This window comes from Mandrillus leucophaeus, unplaced genomic scaffold, assembly GCF_000951045.1.
Source record: "Mandrillus leucophaeus isolate KB7577 unplaced genomic scaffold, Mleu.le_1.0 Scaffold40, whole genome shotgun sequence".
In the NCBI taxonomy this organism is placed as follows: Eukaryota; Metazoa; Chordata; class Mammalia; order Primates; family Cercopithecidae; genus Mandrillus; species Mandrillus leucophaeus.
Genome location: NW_012104254.1, coordinates 147,337 through 165,395, shown reverse-complemented (window position 1 = coordinate 165,395; position 18,059 = coordinate 147,337). Strand labels below are relative to the sequence as shown.

Below are 18,059 nucleotides of genomic sequence, written 5' to 3'. Positions count from 1 at the left end.
TTGTGTAATAACTGCTTGTCAAATGAATGAAATGTATGGCATTTATACACATATTTTTTCACCATCGTCTTGTACTAAATGAGTAAAGAAGTGATTAAGCATAAAGTTGTTTTTAATTTTACTTACTTATTGGCTCTCTGATAACAAGTGCCTCTGATGTCTCCACAAATGGACCCATGCCAATACTATTTTCAGCCGCGATTCGGAAAAAGTAGGCTTTTCCTTGAATGAGACCCTGGACAGTAGCATTTTGTCGGGTAACTGTATATGTCACTGGGGTCCATGCTCTGCGGTCAGATTCACGCTTTTCAATGACATAATTGGTGATTGGAGAGCCTCCATCATCTTCTGGAGAAAACCATGTCAGTTTGCAGGACTCGTTGGTTAGGTTGTGAGCTAGGAATGGTGTTCCAACAGGACCCGGAACATCTGGAAATAAGAAGAAAATATTTCAAGCTGTTTGCCTTCAATGAAAGATAATGCTCAACATTTTTTTTTTTAAAGGGGACAAAATGTTGTTATGAAGAAAGTAAGGTTTTGTGTCCACTAATTGAGTTAGTTTTTCCTCCTCCTCCTGCTATCTAGTCAATACAAAAACAGTCAACCACTTTTTTTTTTTTTGAGATGGAATCTCGCTCTGTCACCCAGGCTGGAGTGCAGTGGCGCAATCTAAGCTCACTGCAACCTCCGCTTCCTAGGTTCAAGCAATTCTCCTGCCTCAGCCTCACAAGCAGCTGGGACTATAGGCGCGTGCCACCATACCTGGATAATTTTTGCATTTTTAGTAGAAACAGGGTTTCACCATGTTGGCCAGGCCAGTCTCGAACTCCTGACTTCAAGTGAGCCACCTGCCTCGGCCTCCAAAAGTCAGGGGATTACAGGTGTGAGTCATAGCATCAAGCCCCACATTTGTTAATGAAGTAGTTTTGCAACAGTTATTGGTTACCATGCTTTTAGTGGAGGCTGAAGGGAAAATAAAAATGCTTTTTAAAAGCAATTCGTGAGTTGGACAGGAGGGAGCTGGGAGGCAAACATGCAGAGGGATACAGGAGGTGGGTAAGAGTGGCATAGTCAGTTTCTATGTCCAGTTTCCTCTCCAGGGGAAAAGGAGGGAGAGATGGATTCTTTCTGGATGATCAGTGGATCAACGAGCAGCATAGGAGGCCCCAAATTTCAGAATGACTTTGAGGAGGTTGCAAATAATTAACATGGAAATGTACCAGTTTTCAAATTAGAGTAGTAGCCATTAGGCAAAAGAGCTTTAGGTGCTTGAAACTAACCTGAAAGTTTGTGGGATTATAGGTTAATGAAATATTTTTCCTTATGACATTCTTATATTAATTATATTCAACATAGAACTGGCAAATTTCACATAAAAACTGTGACTGGAGTATTGTTGTGCCTAGAGACATGCTTAGAAAGAGCTCTGAGTGGAAAGGCTTCAAGTTCTGAGCAAATCACTGGACTAAAGCCTCCAATGAGAGGCATGAAAAAGCCTCATAGAGTTCAACTCTATATTCAATGACTAGAAATGCAATATTGATAACCAACTATGATGCCTCTCTCCAATTAGAATACTGAAACCCTTCAAAGAAGTTTTTGCATTATTATGATAATTTTGTGATAGGGATAGAGTCTCATGATGTGAAATAGTCAGCACTGGCAAATTGTTAAACATTCATGTACACTTGAAGGAAAGTTGCTTCTATGAAAACTGTATAACAACATAATAGACAGTATAGGGGCAAGTTCTATAAAAAAGTCATATTTATTCTGGGCCATGATTCAGAATACATATTCATGGCCTTCTAGCAATTTGGGAATTGTGTACATGCACTCTTTAGGTTCACTGGAGACATGGATGTATGTCTTCTTGTTAGCATCTGTTTTCTCAATTATATAGTTTGTAATCTTAGACCCACCAAACAGAATATGCATATAATAAAAAAGGAGGAAATTTTTAGAAATTCTAATAATGTTCAACGTGATTATGGGTGATTTTTCTTATTTTCCAAAATGTTTGTTACATAGCACACAGTGTAGCCTTGTGTAAATATAATAAGAATGTTGGTTTAAAAAGTTGCACAGACAAACTGAAAGTATTTACCTAATACATCAACAATAATTGTCTTCTTTCTTTCTCCGGCTTCATTTTTGGCAAGAAGAGAATAGACGCCTTGATGACTCCTCTGGCAGTTCTTGATGACCATGGATGAGCTAATAGCTGTGGTCTCAATGGTGGCTTCTTGAGGTAAGGCTCTTTCATTCATGTTCCAGGTGACGGTTGGAGGAGGCTTTCCAGACACATAGGCAATGATTCGGATCACTCCTCCAGCATGGACGACAATTCTATCTCTGACACTGGCATCTAGCTGAAGGTCAGGTAAAACTGGAAGCAATTGAAAATTACAAATGTGATTTTTCCCCCTTCAATCTGAAACATAAATACTGATGGCATAAAAGAAGGATTGATAATTACCAAGTCTGTCTTTCATTTCAATGACATCTGTGACCTCTCCAGGTTCTCCAATGCCAGCAATGTTGACTGCTCTAACTCTAAATTTGTAGAATGCTCCTTCCTTTAATCCTGTCACAACAAGCTTTGTTCCTCTCACTTCTTTATCTTTACCCTGGGGAGAAATCATAAACATTTCAAAATTAGAATAGTCATCTGTAGCATCTTGCTTTAATGACTTCCTAAAGCATCACCAGCAGCCTATTTAACTGTTTACTCTGGGAAAATTGTTGCTGGTTTAGGTTTCAGGGATCAGATACTACAGGCAACACTGAATGGAATAACTTGGCAGGAGTTATGCTTTAAAATTATTGTCAAACAATTAAATCTTTATTTATTCCACATTCCAGGATTTATAACCAAAAGATTAGTAATATCATGACTTAACTTTTGATTAGATTTCTGACATTAACAGACGTTTGGAATTTGAGTTAAAATTTTGCTATTTTCCTGATTTCTTAATCCAAAAAACACAGACAGAAGTTAATGGGATTGAGAATAACTAAGACATTTTTAGTTTATTCATAGTGCATTTCCTTAGTGCCAAGTTTTCCTACCTTTTCCCATTCTTCTTTTCCTTCTTCTTTATATTCAACGATGTATCCAGTTACTTTGGATCCACCATCTTTTAGTGGGGGAGACCACTCCAGATCTGCAGATGATTTAGTCCAATCTGTCACTTTGGGAAATGGAGGACCAGGAGGAGCTGGAAAGAGCCAGTATACATTAGTATTCTTGACTTTCCCAAGGCACTTTTGGAAAATAAGATTTAAAAAAAGGAATGGTTTCAAGGCTTACCAATTGGATCTCTAGCAGTCACTGGGTCTGATGGCAGACTTGCTGGACCCACACCAGCAGCATTGATTGCATATACCCGGAATTGATAGTCAGAACCTTCAATAAGACCAGTCACTTTATAAGAAACACCCAGAGTCATGGCTTTGATAGGATCTCGGTTAACTCTCTTCCATCTCTTTGAAGTAGTGTCTTTCATTTCCAGCCAGTACCCTGTCACGGGAGAGCCTCCATCATATTCTGGCTCTTCCCAGTTGACGGTCATGGAGTTACGAGTCACGCTGCTAACTGTTGGTTTATCTGGTGCTCCAGGGACAGCTGTGAAAAAGATCATATTGATTATAAGAAATTTTTTTGAAAAAGTAAAAATGACTTTGTTTGTGAAAATGTTGTCCTACTTACAGAAGAGGTTTCTTGCTGTTTCAGGTTCACTGTCAAGAGGTTCTCCAATGCCATATTTATTCTGGGCCATGATTCGGAATACGTATTCATGGCCTTCTAGCAATTTGGGAATCGTGTACGTGCACTCTTTAGGTTCACTGGAGACACGGACCCATGTCTTCCTGTTAGCTTCTCTTTTCTCAATTACATAGTTTGTAATCTTAGACCCACCATCATCTTTAGGTGGAAGCCAAGACAGTGTCATTTGCTCTGCTGAAACAGATTCAAATTTTATGGGTCCCACTGGGGGGCCAGGACGACCTAAAATGGTTTAAAGAAGGAACCCTTTATCAGTCAGATGATTTTAAAGCCAAATGTTATTTATGAACAGAAAAACAAGTAGTTTTAACCAAACCATGCAATCTTTACCCAGGACATTCAGTCTCATCTCCTTTGATGCTGTTCCCAGATTATTTACAGCTGTGATGGTATATAAGCCAGTGTCACTCCTGCGAGACTGTGGAATAACTAAAGTGCAAGTATCATCCACCACCAGTTTGTTGACATGGGTGTCATAGAGAACAGGTTCTTTGTTATCAGGCTTCTTTGGAGGAGCTTTAAACCAGGTTAGTGTTGGGAATGGCACACCTTTAATTTTGGCCACAATGTTAACATCAGTTCCTTCTTCAACCTCCATGAATTCTGTTAGATCAATTGATGGTGGGCCTAGATTATTGAAAAAAAGTTGTCATTACGAGCAAAAAGCATTGAGGGATAGAAAGTAGAATTCACAGTGACTATAAAGCTGTTTGAATCCACCGTAGTCAGACTTTGTAGCTCAGCCCAATGTAAAGAACGGTTCTGTCTCTAACACTATTACACTGGTTTGGGGAGCAGGTACACAGGGAGCTACATGTGGCTGTATATCAGGGCTTGCCTCTCTTTATTTGGCATCATTATGCATGAAATGATGCATATTATTATATTCTCATATCCTGACAAAAGGGAAGAGAGGAGATTGTAGTAGGAGAGTATCATGGGACACTCTCTAATGTTTATGCAGAATTATGAAGGGATACATAAGAAGGTGAATTCCCCTTTTAAGAAATATAACTGTTAATAAAAGGGAAGGAATTTTCCATTTTGCTCAAATTTAGGACAGAAATATTCAAAGAGGGTAGCAACTACAGTTTCTTTACACTTAGATGAGAGAATAAACAGATACACAACAGTAGTGATGGTAATTATCAGAGGAAGAATTATTACCATATATATTATATATACTTCATTAAAATGGATATATCTTTTCTCATATAGAGAAATAGAAACTTGATTGTGAAGATAAATGGGTCTCAGCAGTTGCTAAGCAAATGACTAGTTACTTTCTGTCCCTTTTGAGGAGCATGCAGAGAAATTGCTTTAACCTCTGATAAGTAAAACAGCCTGCCATCGAGAAAATTACAGCGAGGAAATTATAGACATCATCTCCTTTGAATAGAGAAAAGTTAACAGGTAAGGGAATGTGAAAATTCTGTGGAAATTGAGGGAATGAGTAATTGAATAATATGCCCATGTCTACATTCAAGCCATGGTGGCTTTCTAAGGTACAGATATATCTCTTTTAATTTTGAACTATTATTGAACACCTAGGAAGGCAGTCGTAAGGAGGACATTCTTTGTCAGTACATTGGTACTTACATGTCTGGTCTTTGACAGTCACGGGGCCAACAGTGGCTGAAGGCTTGCTGACTCCTGCAGCATTGACAGCTTTGACTCGGAATTCATATTGCCCACCCTCTACTAGGTCTTCAACAGTAAATTGCAGTTCTTCCACATCACGCTTATTGCACTGCCTCCAGGCTTCTTTCTTTGTTCCAGTAGGGTCCCATGCAAGGCACTCAACAATATAGTGGGTAACAGGGGAGCCCCCATCATTCTTTGGGGGTTTCCATGACAGATGCACTGTGTTCTTTGTGATGAGGCCAATTTTGAGTTTAATAGGAGGATCAGGAGGATCTTTAAAAATAGTTAAAGGAAGTATTAAGCATTGTTTATAATAATATACTTCAATTTTGAGAAGATATTTTAAATTTAGATTTTAAAGCTTACATATCGGATCTCTGGCAGTGGTCCTCTGAATGGTTTCCACAGGTGGGCCAACACCAAAACGGTTTTCTGCTCGCACACGGAAGAAATATTGCTGTTCAGAGAGGAGATCAGGCACTACAAATGTGGTGCTTCCACAGTCTGGATTGACTTTGGTCCAGGCTTTTCCATCAATAGTTCTCTTCTCGATAACATAGCCTTTGATCCTGTCTCCTCCATCGTCATCTGGCATCTTCCATGAAAGTCTGCAACTACCCCTTGTGATATCACTGACTTTCAGATCTTTGGGTGGGCCTGGTACATCTGTTGGATGTAAGTCACAATATAAGCAAGGTTCCTTAAATGCTTAAACATGATTTGTTTTTATTCTTTTGCAACTTTCAAAGTCTTTCTTACCCATGACTTTAACTCTGCAATTTGCAGTCTTTTGTCCTGCTTTATTCTTGGCTGTGATGCTGTATTTGCCTGTATGAGATCGTTTACACTCCGGAATAATAATTACTGAGGAGTTTTCAGCAGTCTCGAGCTGTACAAAGAAAATAGTAGTCATACATTGAATGAAATCATAGTAGTATTGAAGTCAACCATATTTTGAATTATTTTAATTATTATTTTTTTTTACCTGTGAATCTTCGGGTATGTCATGAACTCCATCCTATTAGAAAAGGAGACAGTCAGTTGTAATATAAATACTCCTCATAGTGATTCAGTGGAAAAAAGAGGAGAATGGTTATTTTCTTACCTTCATTGCTTTCTTCGCCTTTCCATCAAATTCCCAAGATGATTTTGGTGTTGGGCGTCCCTTGATGACAGCAGGAATCCTAATCTGTGAGCCAGCTTTACAAACCAGACAGTCCTGTGCTCCAATGTCAATGAAAACTTCTGGTTCCTCTGTAATACCACATACAATTTAACAGGATTTAACTCATATTTGTCAAAAAGTAATTGAAATATCTTCAATTGAAGAGTAATTGAAAAGTAAATTAATCAATTTTATAATGAGATCCAAAGAGGAATACATAAACTGAGTAAGTACTAGTACCTTGAATATCAGTGGCAGGGATCTCCCCGGTTGTATCACTTGGTTCAGATTCACCAGCTTCATTGACAGCTTTCACTCTGAATCTGTACTTCCTGAGCTCTTTCAGATTAGGCACCACACATTCACAGGTAGTTATAAGTTTGTCTGGTTCATTTACTCTTTTCCAGTCAGTAGTACCTTCTTCTTGCATTTCTACAATGTATCCTTTGATTGGGCTGCCACCATCTTTGGCTGGAGGTTTCCATCCTAGTGAGATGCTTGACTTTGTTTTATCTTTTACTTCTGGGCAAGAAGGTGGCCCTGGTGGAACTAATAACAAAAGAAAAAAAAGCTTCATCAGATTTTAAAACTGATGAAGTGCTAGAATCTTTTACTACACATGATCATATATTATTTTTAATCTATTAAAATATTAAAATAGAAATGCTAAAAGGAAACACAGTTGACTTCTAGAGAAGAGAAATAAAGGAAATGGTCTATTTTCCTTTAGTGTTAATGAAAAAACAGAGAAAAACTAACTGGGAATAGAAAGACTACTTACTATCTTGTTAGATTTACATTCTATTTACACATGATTGGTGAAAAACTACTTTACTTTTGAGATCCCTTTGAAGAAATTCTACAATAGCCTTTACTGAAAACATGATTTAAATTTAATTTGGCACAATATGAAAATTTTAAAATGATTCCATCAATAGCTAGCAAACCTGTGAACACAAACTAATCTTAATGCCCTTTAGGGACAGGATCAGTGTCTACAATAATCCCATAACAATCCTTTACCTTTCTGAAAGTGCTTTACAATTACAGAAATTATCTTACTCCACTTGTCTTTTTAATCTTAACTTTTCCCCCTCCAGTGGTTAATATGGATCCTTGCACAAAACACATGTTCAGTACTAGTTTGCAAATGAATGAATAACTATCTTCTTATATATGTATATATGCTCCACATAGCACTTGAGTATTTAAAATTTTCTTTTTAACAAATAATTGAATTTTTCTTCTATAGAGAATCTAATCAGATATATAGCAAATAGGATGAATTATTAGGCCACAGTATTTTTTAATTTTTGAACTAATCTGCTCATAGATCTTTCAGAAGAATGTTCCTCTCTTATTTGACCTCACAGACTACGCCTGAGAATCCTAAATCTTTGTTCAATAATATTATTGAAAAGCTAACAACACTTTGCTTTTTGTTGAATTCCTACTGGAAGGTCAGACTGTTTGGTGGGAGAGATGATTTCCCCAGTATCTAATGAGCTAGAAACTTATTTAAAGTATCAGAAGAGATAGCAGTTTATAGTCCAGATCTTTATTATGGTGATTCCTCATAAAATATTTTGTTTAATCCAAGAGTTTACAAACTGTATGATTTTATGTATGTGTGTATGTATATATGTATGCCTGTATGTATACATATATACTTCTGATAGTCTATGTGAATATGAACCTTTTTTATTTTAATAAAATAATTTGGCATAGAAAAATATAAGAAATTTAAGAGCAGAATTACCCATTTAGTGACTTTGTGCTTTAGAAATTAGTCCCTAGAAATGGAAGCATACTTACATATGGGATCTCCTGCAACCTCTGGATCTGATGGTTCACTGGGAGGACCAATTCCTGCAGCATTTATTGCCATGGCTCTGAACTGGTATTTAACGCCTTCAATCAAACGAGGAACATTAAATTCCACGCCTTTCAATCCCACTTTGGTTACTGGTGCTCGGCTAACACGTGACCAGTAAGGACTTCCCTCTTCTCTTTTCTCCAGCCAGTAGCCAGTAATTGGAGAGCCACCATTGTCCAAAGGAGGAGTCCAGCTCACTAGCATTGATCCCTTGGTGCGTGCCAAAACTTTCGGTTTTCCTGGAGGTCCAGGAAGGCGATAAGGATCTTGAATGACTACTTTATCTGATTTGCACTCATCACTGATTCCATATTTATTCACTGCCCTGACTCGGAACTCATACTGACCATTGGGGATAAGTTTCCAGATCTAGAAATTAGAAAAATAGAAATTTATTGAAGAGAATATACTTATGTTGATTTTCACTCATTTAAAAATTCAGCTTATTTTGGGAGGGATGACTATAAGAAGAAATAAATATATAGACTCAAAACATGGGAAGACAGAGAAAAGGAGAAAGCTTTTTAAAAATAAAAATATGTAGATGTATTGTACCTGATAGTGGATCTCAATTAAAAGAGTATCTGTGTATCAAACGCTATTTACTAAGGAGCCTTATGTGTATGGGGCTAAACACTACAATAACAAAATAGCAGCTTATTGTGTGTGGTTTTGAGTTTAATTATCAAATTCCAAGGTTATACTAAAATGGTGTCAAACCAGAGTAATGTACTTTTAATGTGTTTAAGAAAATATTTAGAAGAGTTTACCCCATATCTTTTCTCTACAGCAGTGTTGGTGACTTCCTCCCATTCTGTTTTCTTCCTACTTGCATCACGTTTGTCAATAACATAATGGGTGATTTCACTGCCACCATTATCAAGAGGGGCATCCCATGTCAAGTAGCAAGATTCAGCTTTAATGTCAGTAACAGCAAGGTTTCTTGGTGGGGATGGGCGGTCTGGAAAGGAATCAACAGAGAATATTGAGAAGGCAATTCTTAAACAGACACTGGATGCCTTCTTGATGTAAGAAAGCAAGTCACCTACCATATACTTCAACGTGAACATTTCGGAACACTGAGCCAAGGCGATTGGAAGCAGTAACTGTGTAAGTGCCTTTGTCTTCCCGGACCGCTTTGGGAATGCTAAGCTCAGTTTTTGCCTCACTTCGGGATACCTCTTCCTTGGTTATCTGAAGTGCCTCAGTGGGTTTTTCAATTACGGTTTCATTTTTGGACCATTCAATCTTAGGCATTGGAAGGCCTGTCACATCTGCAGGGATGTGGACAGGCTCTCCTGCCTTAACTTTGATAGTGTCTCCTCGAACACTCAGACGCAACTTAATAGTTGGAGGCACTGCAAAGAGAAGAGAAAGAAAAAAAAGTAGCAAAGTCATAAGGACATTTTTTCAACTTATGGGATAAAGGCACACTGTAAAATGCATTAAAATTATTATATTCAGATTTCGCACCTTCATCATCTTGTATGACTACATTAAGAGGCAGGGATGGTTCACTTTCACCAATTTCATTGACAGCTTTGACACGGAACTCATACATTTGGTGTTCATCAAGATTTTCAACCAGAAGAGATGTAGTTGGGCAGAGTTGCTTGTTAACTCTTTCAAAGTCAGGTTTGTCGTGACGCCGTTTTTCAATGATATATCCTTGGATGGGACTGCCACCATTACTGCGGGGCTCTTTCCAGTCAAGGGTGATAGTGGACTTTGTCCTTTCAGTGTATGTCAGCCTCTCTGGAGATGTTGGAGGACCTTTCGCCAGAGGCAAGTGAAAATGATTAGCATGAGATAAATATTCATATAAGAAATAATATTTCACTTCAACTTAATTATGTAAAAAATAGCCTTCTGTTTGGCATAACCTTACATCCTTATTTAAAGTCATTCCTAAAACTTGTCAGTTGCCAAAATTATAGACATTCATATAGACAGAATTTTTCTTAGCCAACTTTTCATCAAGATTATCAGTGAAAAATAAATCAAGGGCACATATGCTTTTTCATATTTAACATTTAGATTATTTACCTTTGTAACTGGGGATGCTTCTAATTCTAATGAACTAGGAAAGTAAGTCTGTGAAGTTTTGCTTTGAATGAGCAGCTGAGAGCAAAGTGTTTTTTCTTTTATTAACAGATAGTGGGAATGTCTACGAACATACTTTGAGCCATGTTGCCTCACATGTGGGTTCAAAATATGATGCAAAGAGGATTTATGTAATGCTGCTGAAGTTTTCTTTCCTGAAGGACCAAACTAAGAGTTAAGCTTTCAGAGGTTAAACTAGACCCAATCCATACTTGTTCACTATTATTGCAACCAGAAGGAGTGGAAGCTCAGCTCTGTTCTGGCACCTCTGGCACAGCCTGTGGTATATTGGACATTCATAGATGAGCTGCAGCAGTGGTATAGGATGTATTTTTTTTTTTCAGGGAGTGATGGTGAAGGAATAAGTTCTTCTGTCTCTTGAGGAATGGGTCTTCCTCAAAGGTTTTGCTTTCTTAGATGGGATGTCAGTGCACATTACTGTGTGTGCAATTTTAGTGTTTCGTATTGATTTCTGGGAGATTCCCTCTGGTTGGTTTTCTATTATTTGGAGGCTGTTTCTGGTTTTGGGCCTCTCTATTCTAACAGTATGGGGACTTTTTGAATATAGAGGAAGACTAAGGCATTTATCCTCAGGCAATTGTCTAATCTTTTCGAAGAATATTGAATTCTCTTTCACTACTAGGCTAGTAAATTTTAAAAACCCGACTTCCAATGTGTTCTACTGGAGAGACATAATATGTCTAAACTACTTCTAGGTTATTATTAAGCTAATAATAACCTGTAGATCCAACCTGTAGATCCAAGTTTTTCAGTACAAAAAACCATGCATGATTAATATACTTAGAGTCACAGATTACACTGAAATTATAGCAAATATGATATCTTTAATGTTGCTAATAGTTTTTTGATTTACTTCTCTTGTTACTCTTTAGCTATAGATTTTGAGACTGTTGGGAGTTTGAAGCCATAAAGCTCAGTAAATAATATAACCAGAAGCAAAACATTATTCTATAAACACAATGAAACCTTCTCTTTTACCTAGTGGATCAACTGCAAGAATTGGTCCTATTTCAACAGGAGGGCCACAGCCAAACTTGTTCTTGGCAATAACACGGAACTTATATTCTTGTCCCTCAAGCAGCCCTGTGATGTCACATTTAGATCTCTCAGTCTCTATTGGTTGTCTCCAAGTATGCATCTTGGCATCTTTTCTTTCAATGATGAAGCCTGTTATTTCACTTCCTCCATCATCTTCTGGATCAGACCAGTTAAGTAGACACATTTTTCTGTTTGTTACAACAGGTTTTAAATCAAGAACTGGACCAGGGACATCTGAAAACAAAACAAAGCCAAAAACCAATGTAATAAGATAGTAACATTTGGGAAAATCCTATGAAAATCAATGCAACATTCCTTACCAAAAACTTCTACCCTGGCTGCTGCAAATTTGGAACCACAGCTATTTGTAGCTGTAATCACATATCTGCCATGGTCTTTTCGCAGTGCATCCTTGATAATTAGTTCAGATTTGGTTCCAACATTGTCTATTACAACGCGGTCTTTATCCAGCTCCCCTTCTTCTTTGGTCCATACTTTTGTAGGTACAGGGCGACCCGTTACCACAGCTGGAATTCTAAGAGTCTTCCCAGCCATTATTTGTATTCCACCCTTGACAGAAACATCCAGTTCCACAGTTGGAGGCTCTGTTGAAAGAGAACAGTCATACATTAGCCCATGAAAGATTAAAAAATAGTTCTGTATAGAGAAAATATCCATAATTTTATTCCAATAATGTTAAGTACCTTGTGGTTCAGCCACAGTAACAGGTTCTGTTTCTCCAGGCGGTCCTTCCCCTGCGACATTGACGGCACTCACCCGAAGTTTATAATCAGCACCCTCTCGGATTTCTTTGACTGTGTACTGACGGACCTTGATCATCTTCTCTGTGCAGCGTGACCATTCATTTGTGCCAACCAACTGCTTATCAACAAAATAGCCAATAATTTCCCCACCACCATTGAAAGCTGGGGGTTCCCATTCTAGTTCAATAGTCGTAGAGCTTGTGTCAGTGACTCTTGGGATAGGTGGCCCAGGCGGAGCTAGAATGAATGAAGATATAAAAATCAAACTCCCTGATGATTTTAAAATGTACAATAACTTGTTCTACTCCACCTTCTTCTTAAGGAACTACTTACAGATTGGATCATGTGCTGTTTTGGGATCTGAAGGTGGACTGAACTTTCCAGGTCCAGCTGCATTTTCAGCACATACTCTGAAGACATAGGTGAGTCCTTCTAATAAGCCATCTACATTGGCTTTCAAGGCATTCAGAAGGCTTTTGTTGACACGAGACCAATGTGTACTATTAACCTCACGTTTTTCAAGCCAGTAACCCAAAATGGGGCTTCCGTTATCTTTTGGTTCATTCCATTTCACTAGCATACTGTTGCTGGTAACATCTTCCACAATGGGCTTATCTGGTGCATCAGGTGGTTCTGATTAAAAAAAAAACCACACACATTTGAATTAATTCCCTAATATGACATAAAATGCAATTTTACAAGCTGTAGTAATTATATACCAAAGTACATGGTAAAAGGCAAACTTTAGATGCCAAAGGAAACTTACCAAATGGATCTTTAGCTACAAGTGGCTTTGAAACACATGGTGGACCTGGCCCAAATCTATTTTCAGCTCTTACACGGAAGAGGTACTCTTTTCCTTCAATCAGTTTTGTTACTGAATATTTGCAATGTCTAAGTGTTGAAGTGACAACTATCCATTCTGAGTCAGGTTTTGTCTTGTCTTTCTTTTCCAAAGTGTAGTTTATGATTTCACTGCCACCATCATCAAGGGGTGGTTCCCATTTACAAAGGACTGAGGTCTTTCTGATATCTTCAAATACAAAGTTGATTGGTGGTCCCGGTGTATCTAATATTTCAAAAGAGAACAGTAATCAAAAACATGTGTGGGAAGGGTTGCTATGGAAAATGTAAATGTGAGCATGCTCCTCTGACATGATTTCTGGTTTTCCCACATCTATCATTGTATTCTATTAGCTAATAAATAACAAGGTCAGGCGATTTCTTTTACATGGCCAGGAGATAAAATATGACTGAGGATAACTTGCTGAAGCTATGTCCCATTTCTTTTAACTCTCCCCCAAACTTTTTATTTTTATGTTTTACTAAAACCTTTTTCAATTGGAAAGTGTAGTTTTAATGACTCACCTAACACACTGACAGTACAAGGAGCTTTTGCGATACCGTGGTCATTTTCAACTTTGATCATATACAGACCATGGTCAGGTCGGAGAGAATCTCGGACGCGTAGCTGAGATTCTCCCTTTTTGCTGTTGTCAATACTCAAGCGCTGTGTCAGAGGCAGGACAAATGGTTCTTCTTCTTGAACTTCACCCTTCCTTCTTCTAACCAAGGGTGCTGCACGCTTCTTAATTTCCTCTGGTACAATAGCATTCTCATCCTTTATCCATGTAATAGTTGGGTAAGGTGATCCAGAAATACTTGCATCAAGTGCTATTTCATCACCTCGTTTCACTTCTAGGCTTGTTCTCAGAATGACTTTGGGGGCATCTATAATGATCATAACCAATAAATGTTTTCAGTTCTGATGAAAACAACTGACAAAACATTATTTTCATTTATTTCAAAATGGGAAAGTGGTAACTCCATTAAACAAAACTTACCAATGGGATCTACAGCTTTGGTTGGAGGAGTAGCCCGAGAAGGTTCACTAATACCCGCGGCGTTCTCTGCTCGCACACGGAATTGATACTCTTTCCCCTGTTCAAGTCCTTTTGCTGTATAGGTCAGGATTGGTACCAGGTGTTCATTGCATCTCTTCCACCTTTCTTCACCCTTAGCAATCTTCTCTATGATGTAGCCCATTATCTTGCTTCCTCCGTCATACAAAGGTGGCTTCCATGTAATAGTCATTGCCTCTGCTGTAGGATTATGAACCTCTACATCTACAGGTGGATCAGGGGGTTCTGAAGAATAAGAAAAAAAAGTTAGTATCAGGAAAACCACCTTCTTAAAACAAAACTATGGTTTATTAGTTCTTAGCCATAGTACATCTATGCCCAGACTTACGCTTTGGATCTTGGGCAATGACTGGATTTTTCAGTTCAATATATTCTCCTCCACCAATCTTGTTGACTGCTTTAACACGGAAGAAGTATTCACCATTTGGTATGAGATCCTTCACAGTCCACGACAGTTTATTCTCACCAGACATGACTGGTATATATGTTCTTCTCCCAGCTTCTCTGCGCTCCAGGACGTAATGAAGAATTGGGGTTCCACCATCAAATTCTGGAGGTTCCCAGGTTAACTTACAAGAACTCTTGGTAATGTCACTTGCTTTAATATCTTTGCATGGTCCAGGTAGGCCTATTACAGAAATGGATAATTATTCTAGTAATCCTGAAAAATCAGCATTTTAATAATGCACTTGTCTCTAAGTGGGGCTATCTGTATTTTGGGTAGGATAATCTTTGATGTGCTGGAGTGGCATTCACACTGCAGAGCATTTAGCACCCTTGGCTCCCAACTACTAAATGTCAGTGGTATCTACCCCAAGTCTGTGTGCCACGGAAAAATGGCCCCACAAATATCCAGACATTATTTGCAGAGCCGGGGGGAATGCAGAAAATGTTACTATCCCTGGTTGAGAACACTATGGGAAAATGTGAAGCTGTACAGTTAAAAAATTGTGGTCATTTAAATATTCTTTGGGTATGCTAATATATTTTATTTAAATTAGTATTTCACATGCAAATAATTAAAACTAGTATAAATTACTCTAATAAGAGTTTAGCAATTTCATCTCTTTAGAATTGTTTTACTTCTCATACGGAAAGACATAATCAGAAGTGATATTTAGTTTACAAGTGGCCAGTTCATGAAGTCATTTATACTGTTAATAGCACTGCAAAGTTAACTAATTTCCTCTACATGTGAAGAATGTCTGGTGTTTCTTCCAACAATGATTACCTATGACTTTGACATTGATTGAGGCTGTTGCTGAGCCGAGCTTATTCTCCAGTGTAATGGTATAAACTCCGGCATCTGCATGGACACTCTTGGGAACTTCAAGGTGGGCTGAGATGTGATCATTCTTCATTGTTAATCTATCACTTGCTTTAACTTCTTTGCCATCTTTATGCCAACTAACAGTTGGAACTGGGACAGCTCTGAAGGGAACAGGAATGCTTAACTTTTCACCTTCAATAACAATAATGTCATGAGTCTCCAGGTCAATTGTTGGCTTGCCTGTAAGATATCATTCGAAAGAGCAAAAAAGAGAGTATGTCAAAATGCAATGCATGAATAAAGGGTATTTTATTAACTGTAAAAGACATTGTGCTCTTACAGTCTGGGTCTTTGGCAACCACATTTTCAGAGATTTCAGATGGCTCGCTGACACCAATAGCATTGACTGCTCTCACTCTCAGGACATATTCTTTGTCAGGAACAACACCTTCTTCAACCTTGAATTTCAAGTCCTTTATTGGGCGAGAATTAACTCGCATCCATTTCTCAGTGCCTACTGGACACATTTCAACATGGTATCCTATGATAGGACTTCCACCATTTTTCTCTGGAGGCTTCCAAGCAATGGCAATGTGTTTTCTCCCAGCATCAGTCACATGTAGGTCAAGGGGTGGTGAGGGAGGACCTGCGAAAAGAGTGAAACATTCATATCCACCGTCTCATCAAGTTCTAGACAATATCTTGTGTATAATCAGCACTACTTACTTGTTGGATCTTCAATGGATAGGATTTCTGTGGGTTCACTTGGGTGGCCAACTCCAGCTTCATTTTCAGCCCGAACCTGAAACTGGACCTCTGTTCCTTCAATGACATCAGTTACTCTGAAGTTACAGTCAGGTCCTGCAGTCTTTCCAGCTTTCACCCAACGGGTACCTAACCTTTCTTTCTTCTCAATGATATATCTGTTGAAATAACAAAGCATTTCATTAGTATTAATGAAAAAACATTGTTGAGATTTTGCAACCAAGTGTAAGTTATTCTTTATGAATTAATTCAAATTCTACCTCTGAATTGGTCTTCCACCATCATTTTTAGGTGGCTCCCACTTTAGGTCAACATGTCGTTTTGTCACATCAACCACTGCCAGGGCATAGGGTGGTCCAGGAGTGGCTGAAAGCAAAATAATCAATGATTAGGAAAACCAGAGGGAAGGTGATAATCTCCTGTCACAAAAATTAAGTGTGAGAGCACTTATTGTCACAAAGATTAAGTGTGAGAGCATACTAAAGGTGTCTTTGGCCAGCACAGAGTCCTCAATTTCGGTGTAGTCACTTTGTCCTATAGCATTTTCTGCAGCAACTCGGAACACATATAAAGAGCCCTCAGTCAGCGGGGTGACTGTGCACTTGGTGTCCTTGACAGTGGTATCCACTGTTTGCCAGCCTTTTCGCCTGACGTCTCTCTTTTCTACAATGTAGTTGGTGATGGGGGACCCTCCATCTTTCTCAGGAACTGTCCATTTTAGGTCTGCTGTATTTTTTGTGATATTAATAACTTCAAGCCAGCGTGGTGGTGATGGAGGATCTGAAAAAGAAGGAACGAAAACAAATTCATTTTTGTTTTATTACCCAATAGTCAGTCTGAATGTGCAGGCAGTCATTAAGAAATAATGTAGCCAGGAGGAAATAATAGTAATGAATTTTTCATATTTTCTCATATCGTAGTTCATAGGCAGACATTAGAAGAATTTACATACCCCAGACATCAAGAGTGACTTACATAGCTTCTCCCGGCAAAGCACAGGGTCGCTGGGTTCACTGGGTTCACTTTCCCCAGCCTTATTCACAGCTCTAACTCGGAATGAGTATTCCTGTCCTTCCATGAGCCCTGGGAGCAAGTGCTGAGTGGTGGGAACCCCTTCCGCCACTCTGACCCACTCATCTGTCCCAGTCTTCAGCATTTCAATGATATAAGACTCAATCTTTGCGCCTCCATCGTGTTCTGGTTTTGTCCAATGCAACCTTAATGATGTTTTGCCTACATCTTTTACAGTTGGTTTTCCAGGGGGCCATGGAGGATCTGTAAGCCAGTGAAATCATTGTTTAGGTTTGTCAAAAAGGAGTTCATATGAGCTTCAAAATAACCACAAAAATTATATAAATAATACCTATGGGATCCTTTATTAAGATTGGTTCAGTTGATTTGCTTGGTTTTCCAGGTCCAGCAAGATTTTCAGCCAACACACGGAATCTGTATTTTTTCTTATTGGTGAGACCTTTCACTCTGAATTAGGAACAAAGTGCATGTATAACATCATGGTAAGAAGCAGAAGAAGCCTATGTTTACTTTACACAGAAGAGACTAATTTATTTAAATTGTGAAAAGATGATTTGGAAATTTAATTGAAAAGCACTTCAATATAAATTAAAGTTGCTTTTTAACAGGCACACTTTAGACTTGGCCACACATACCAGTCTAATTATAATATCTATGACAATGATCATT

General features: G+C 38.3%; 1 protein-coding gene across 1 annotated transcript in view; it reads right to left on the bottom strand.

Moving 5' to 3' along the window:
• Positions 1-18,059, bottom strand: part of LOC105548088 (titin) — a 222,251-nt gene that overhangs the window by 70,481 nt on the left and 133,711 nt on the right. Inside the window, exons 172-203 of the mRNA XM_011991956.1 lie at positions 17,722-17,837; positions 17,334-17,633; positions 16,839-17,138; positions 16,619-16,724; positions 16,320-16,516; positions 15,934-16,239; positions 15,555-15,833; positions 14,652-14,951; positions 14,246-14,548; positions 13,770-14,132; positions 13,168-13,470; positions 12,735-13,034; positions 12,342-12,638; positions 11,958-12,242; positions 11,578-11,871; positions 9,949-10,248; positions 9,525-9,833; positions 9,246-9,436; positions 8,415-8,844; positions 6,840-7,148; positions 6,540-6,688; positions 6,420-6,452; positions 6,194-6,323; positions 5,801-6,100; positions 5,390-5,707; positions 4,121-4,417; positions 3,713-4,012; positions 3,314-3,628; positions 3,073-3,221; positions 2,480-2,630; positions 2,108-2,389; positions 127-429 (exon numbers count right to left, since the gene is read on the bottom strand). Of these exons, the coding sequence (XP_011847346.1) occupies positions 127-429; positions 2,108-2,389; positions 2,480-2,630; positions 3,073-3,221; positions 3,314-3,628; positions 3,713-4,012; positions 4,121-4,417; positions 5,390-5,707; positions 5,801-6,100; positions 6,194-6,323; positions 6,420-6,452; positions 6,540-6,688; positions 6,840-7,148; positions 8,415-8,844; positions 9,246-9,436; positions 9,525-9,833; positions 9,949-10,248; positions 11,578-11,871; positions 11,958-12,242; positions 12,342-12,638; positions 12,735-13,034; positions 13,168-13,470; positions 13,770-14,132; positions 14,246-14,548; positions 14,652-14,951; positions 15,555-15,833; positions 15,934-16,239; positions 16,320-16,516; positions 16,619-16,724; positions 16,839-17,138; positions 17,334-17,633; positions 17,722-17,837 (8,315 nt within the window). The remainder of the gene's footprint in view (positions 1-126; positions 430-2,107; positions 2,390-2,479; positions 2,631-3,072; positions 3,222-3,313; positions 3,629-3,712; positions 4,013-4,120; positions 4,418-5,389; positions 5,708-5,800; positions 6,101-6,193; positions 6,324-6,419; positions 6,453-6,539; positions 6,689-6,839; positions 7,149-8,414; positions 8,845-9,245; positions 9,437-9,524; positions 9,834-9,948; positions 10,249-11,577; positions 11,872-11,957; positions 12,243-12,341; positions 12,639-12,734; positions 13,035-13,167; positions 13,471-13,769; positions 14,133-14,245; positions 14,549-14,651; positions 14,952-15,554; positions 15,834-15,933; positions 16,240-16,319; positions 16,517-16,618; positions 16,725-16,838; positions 17,139-17,333; positions 17,634-17,721; positions 17,838-18,059) is intronic.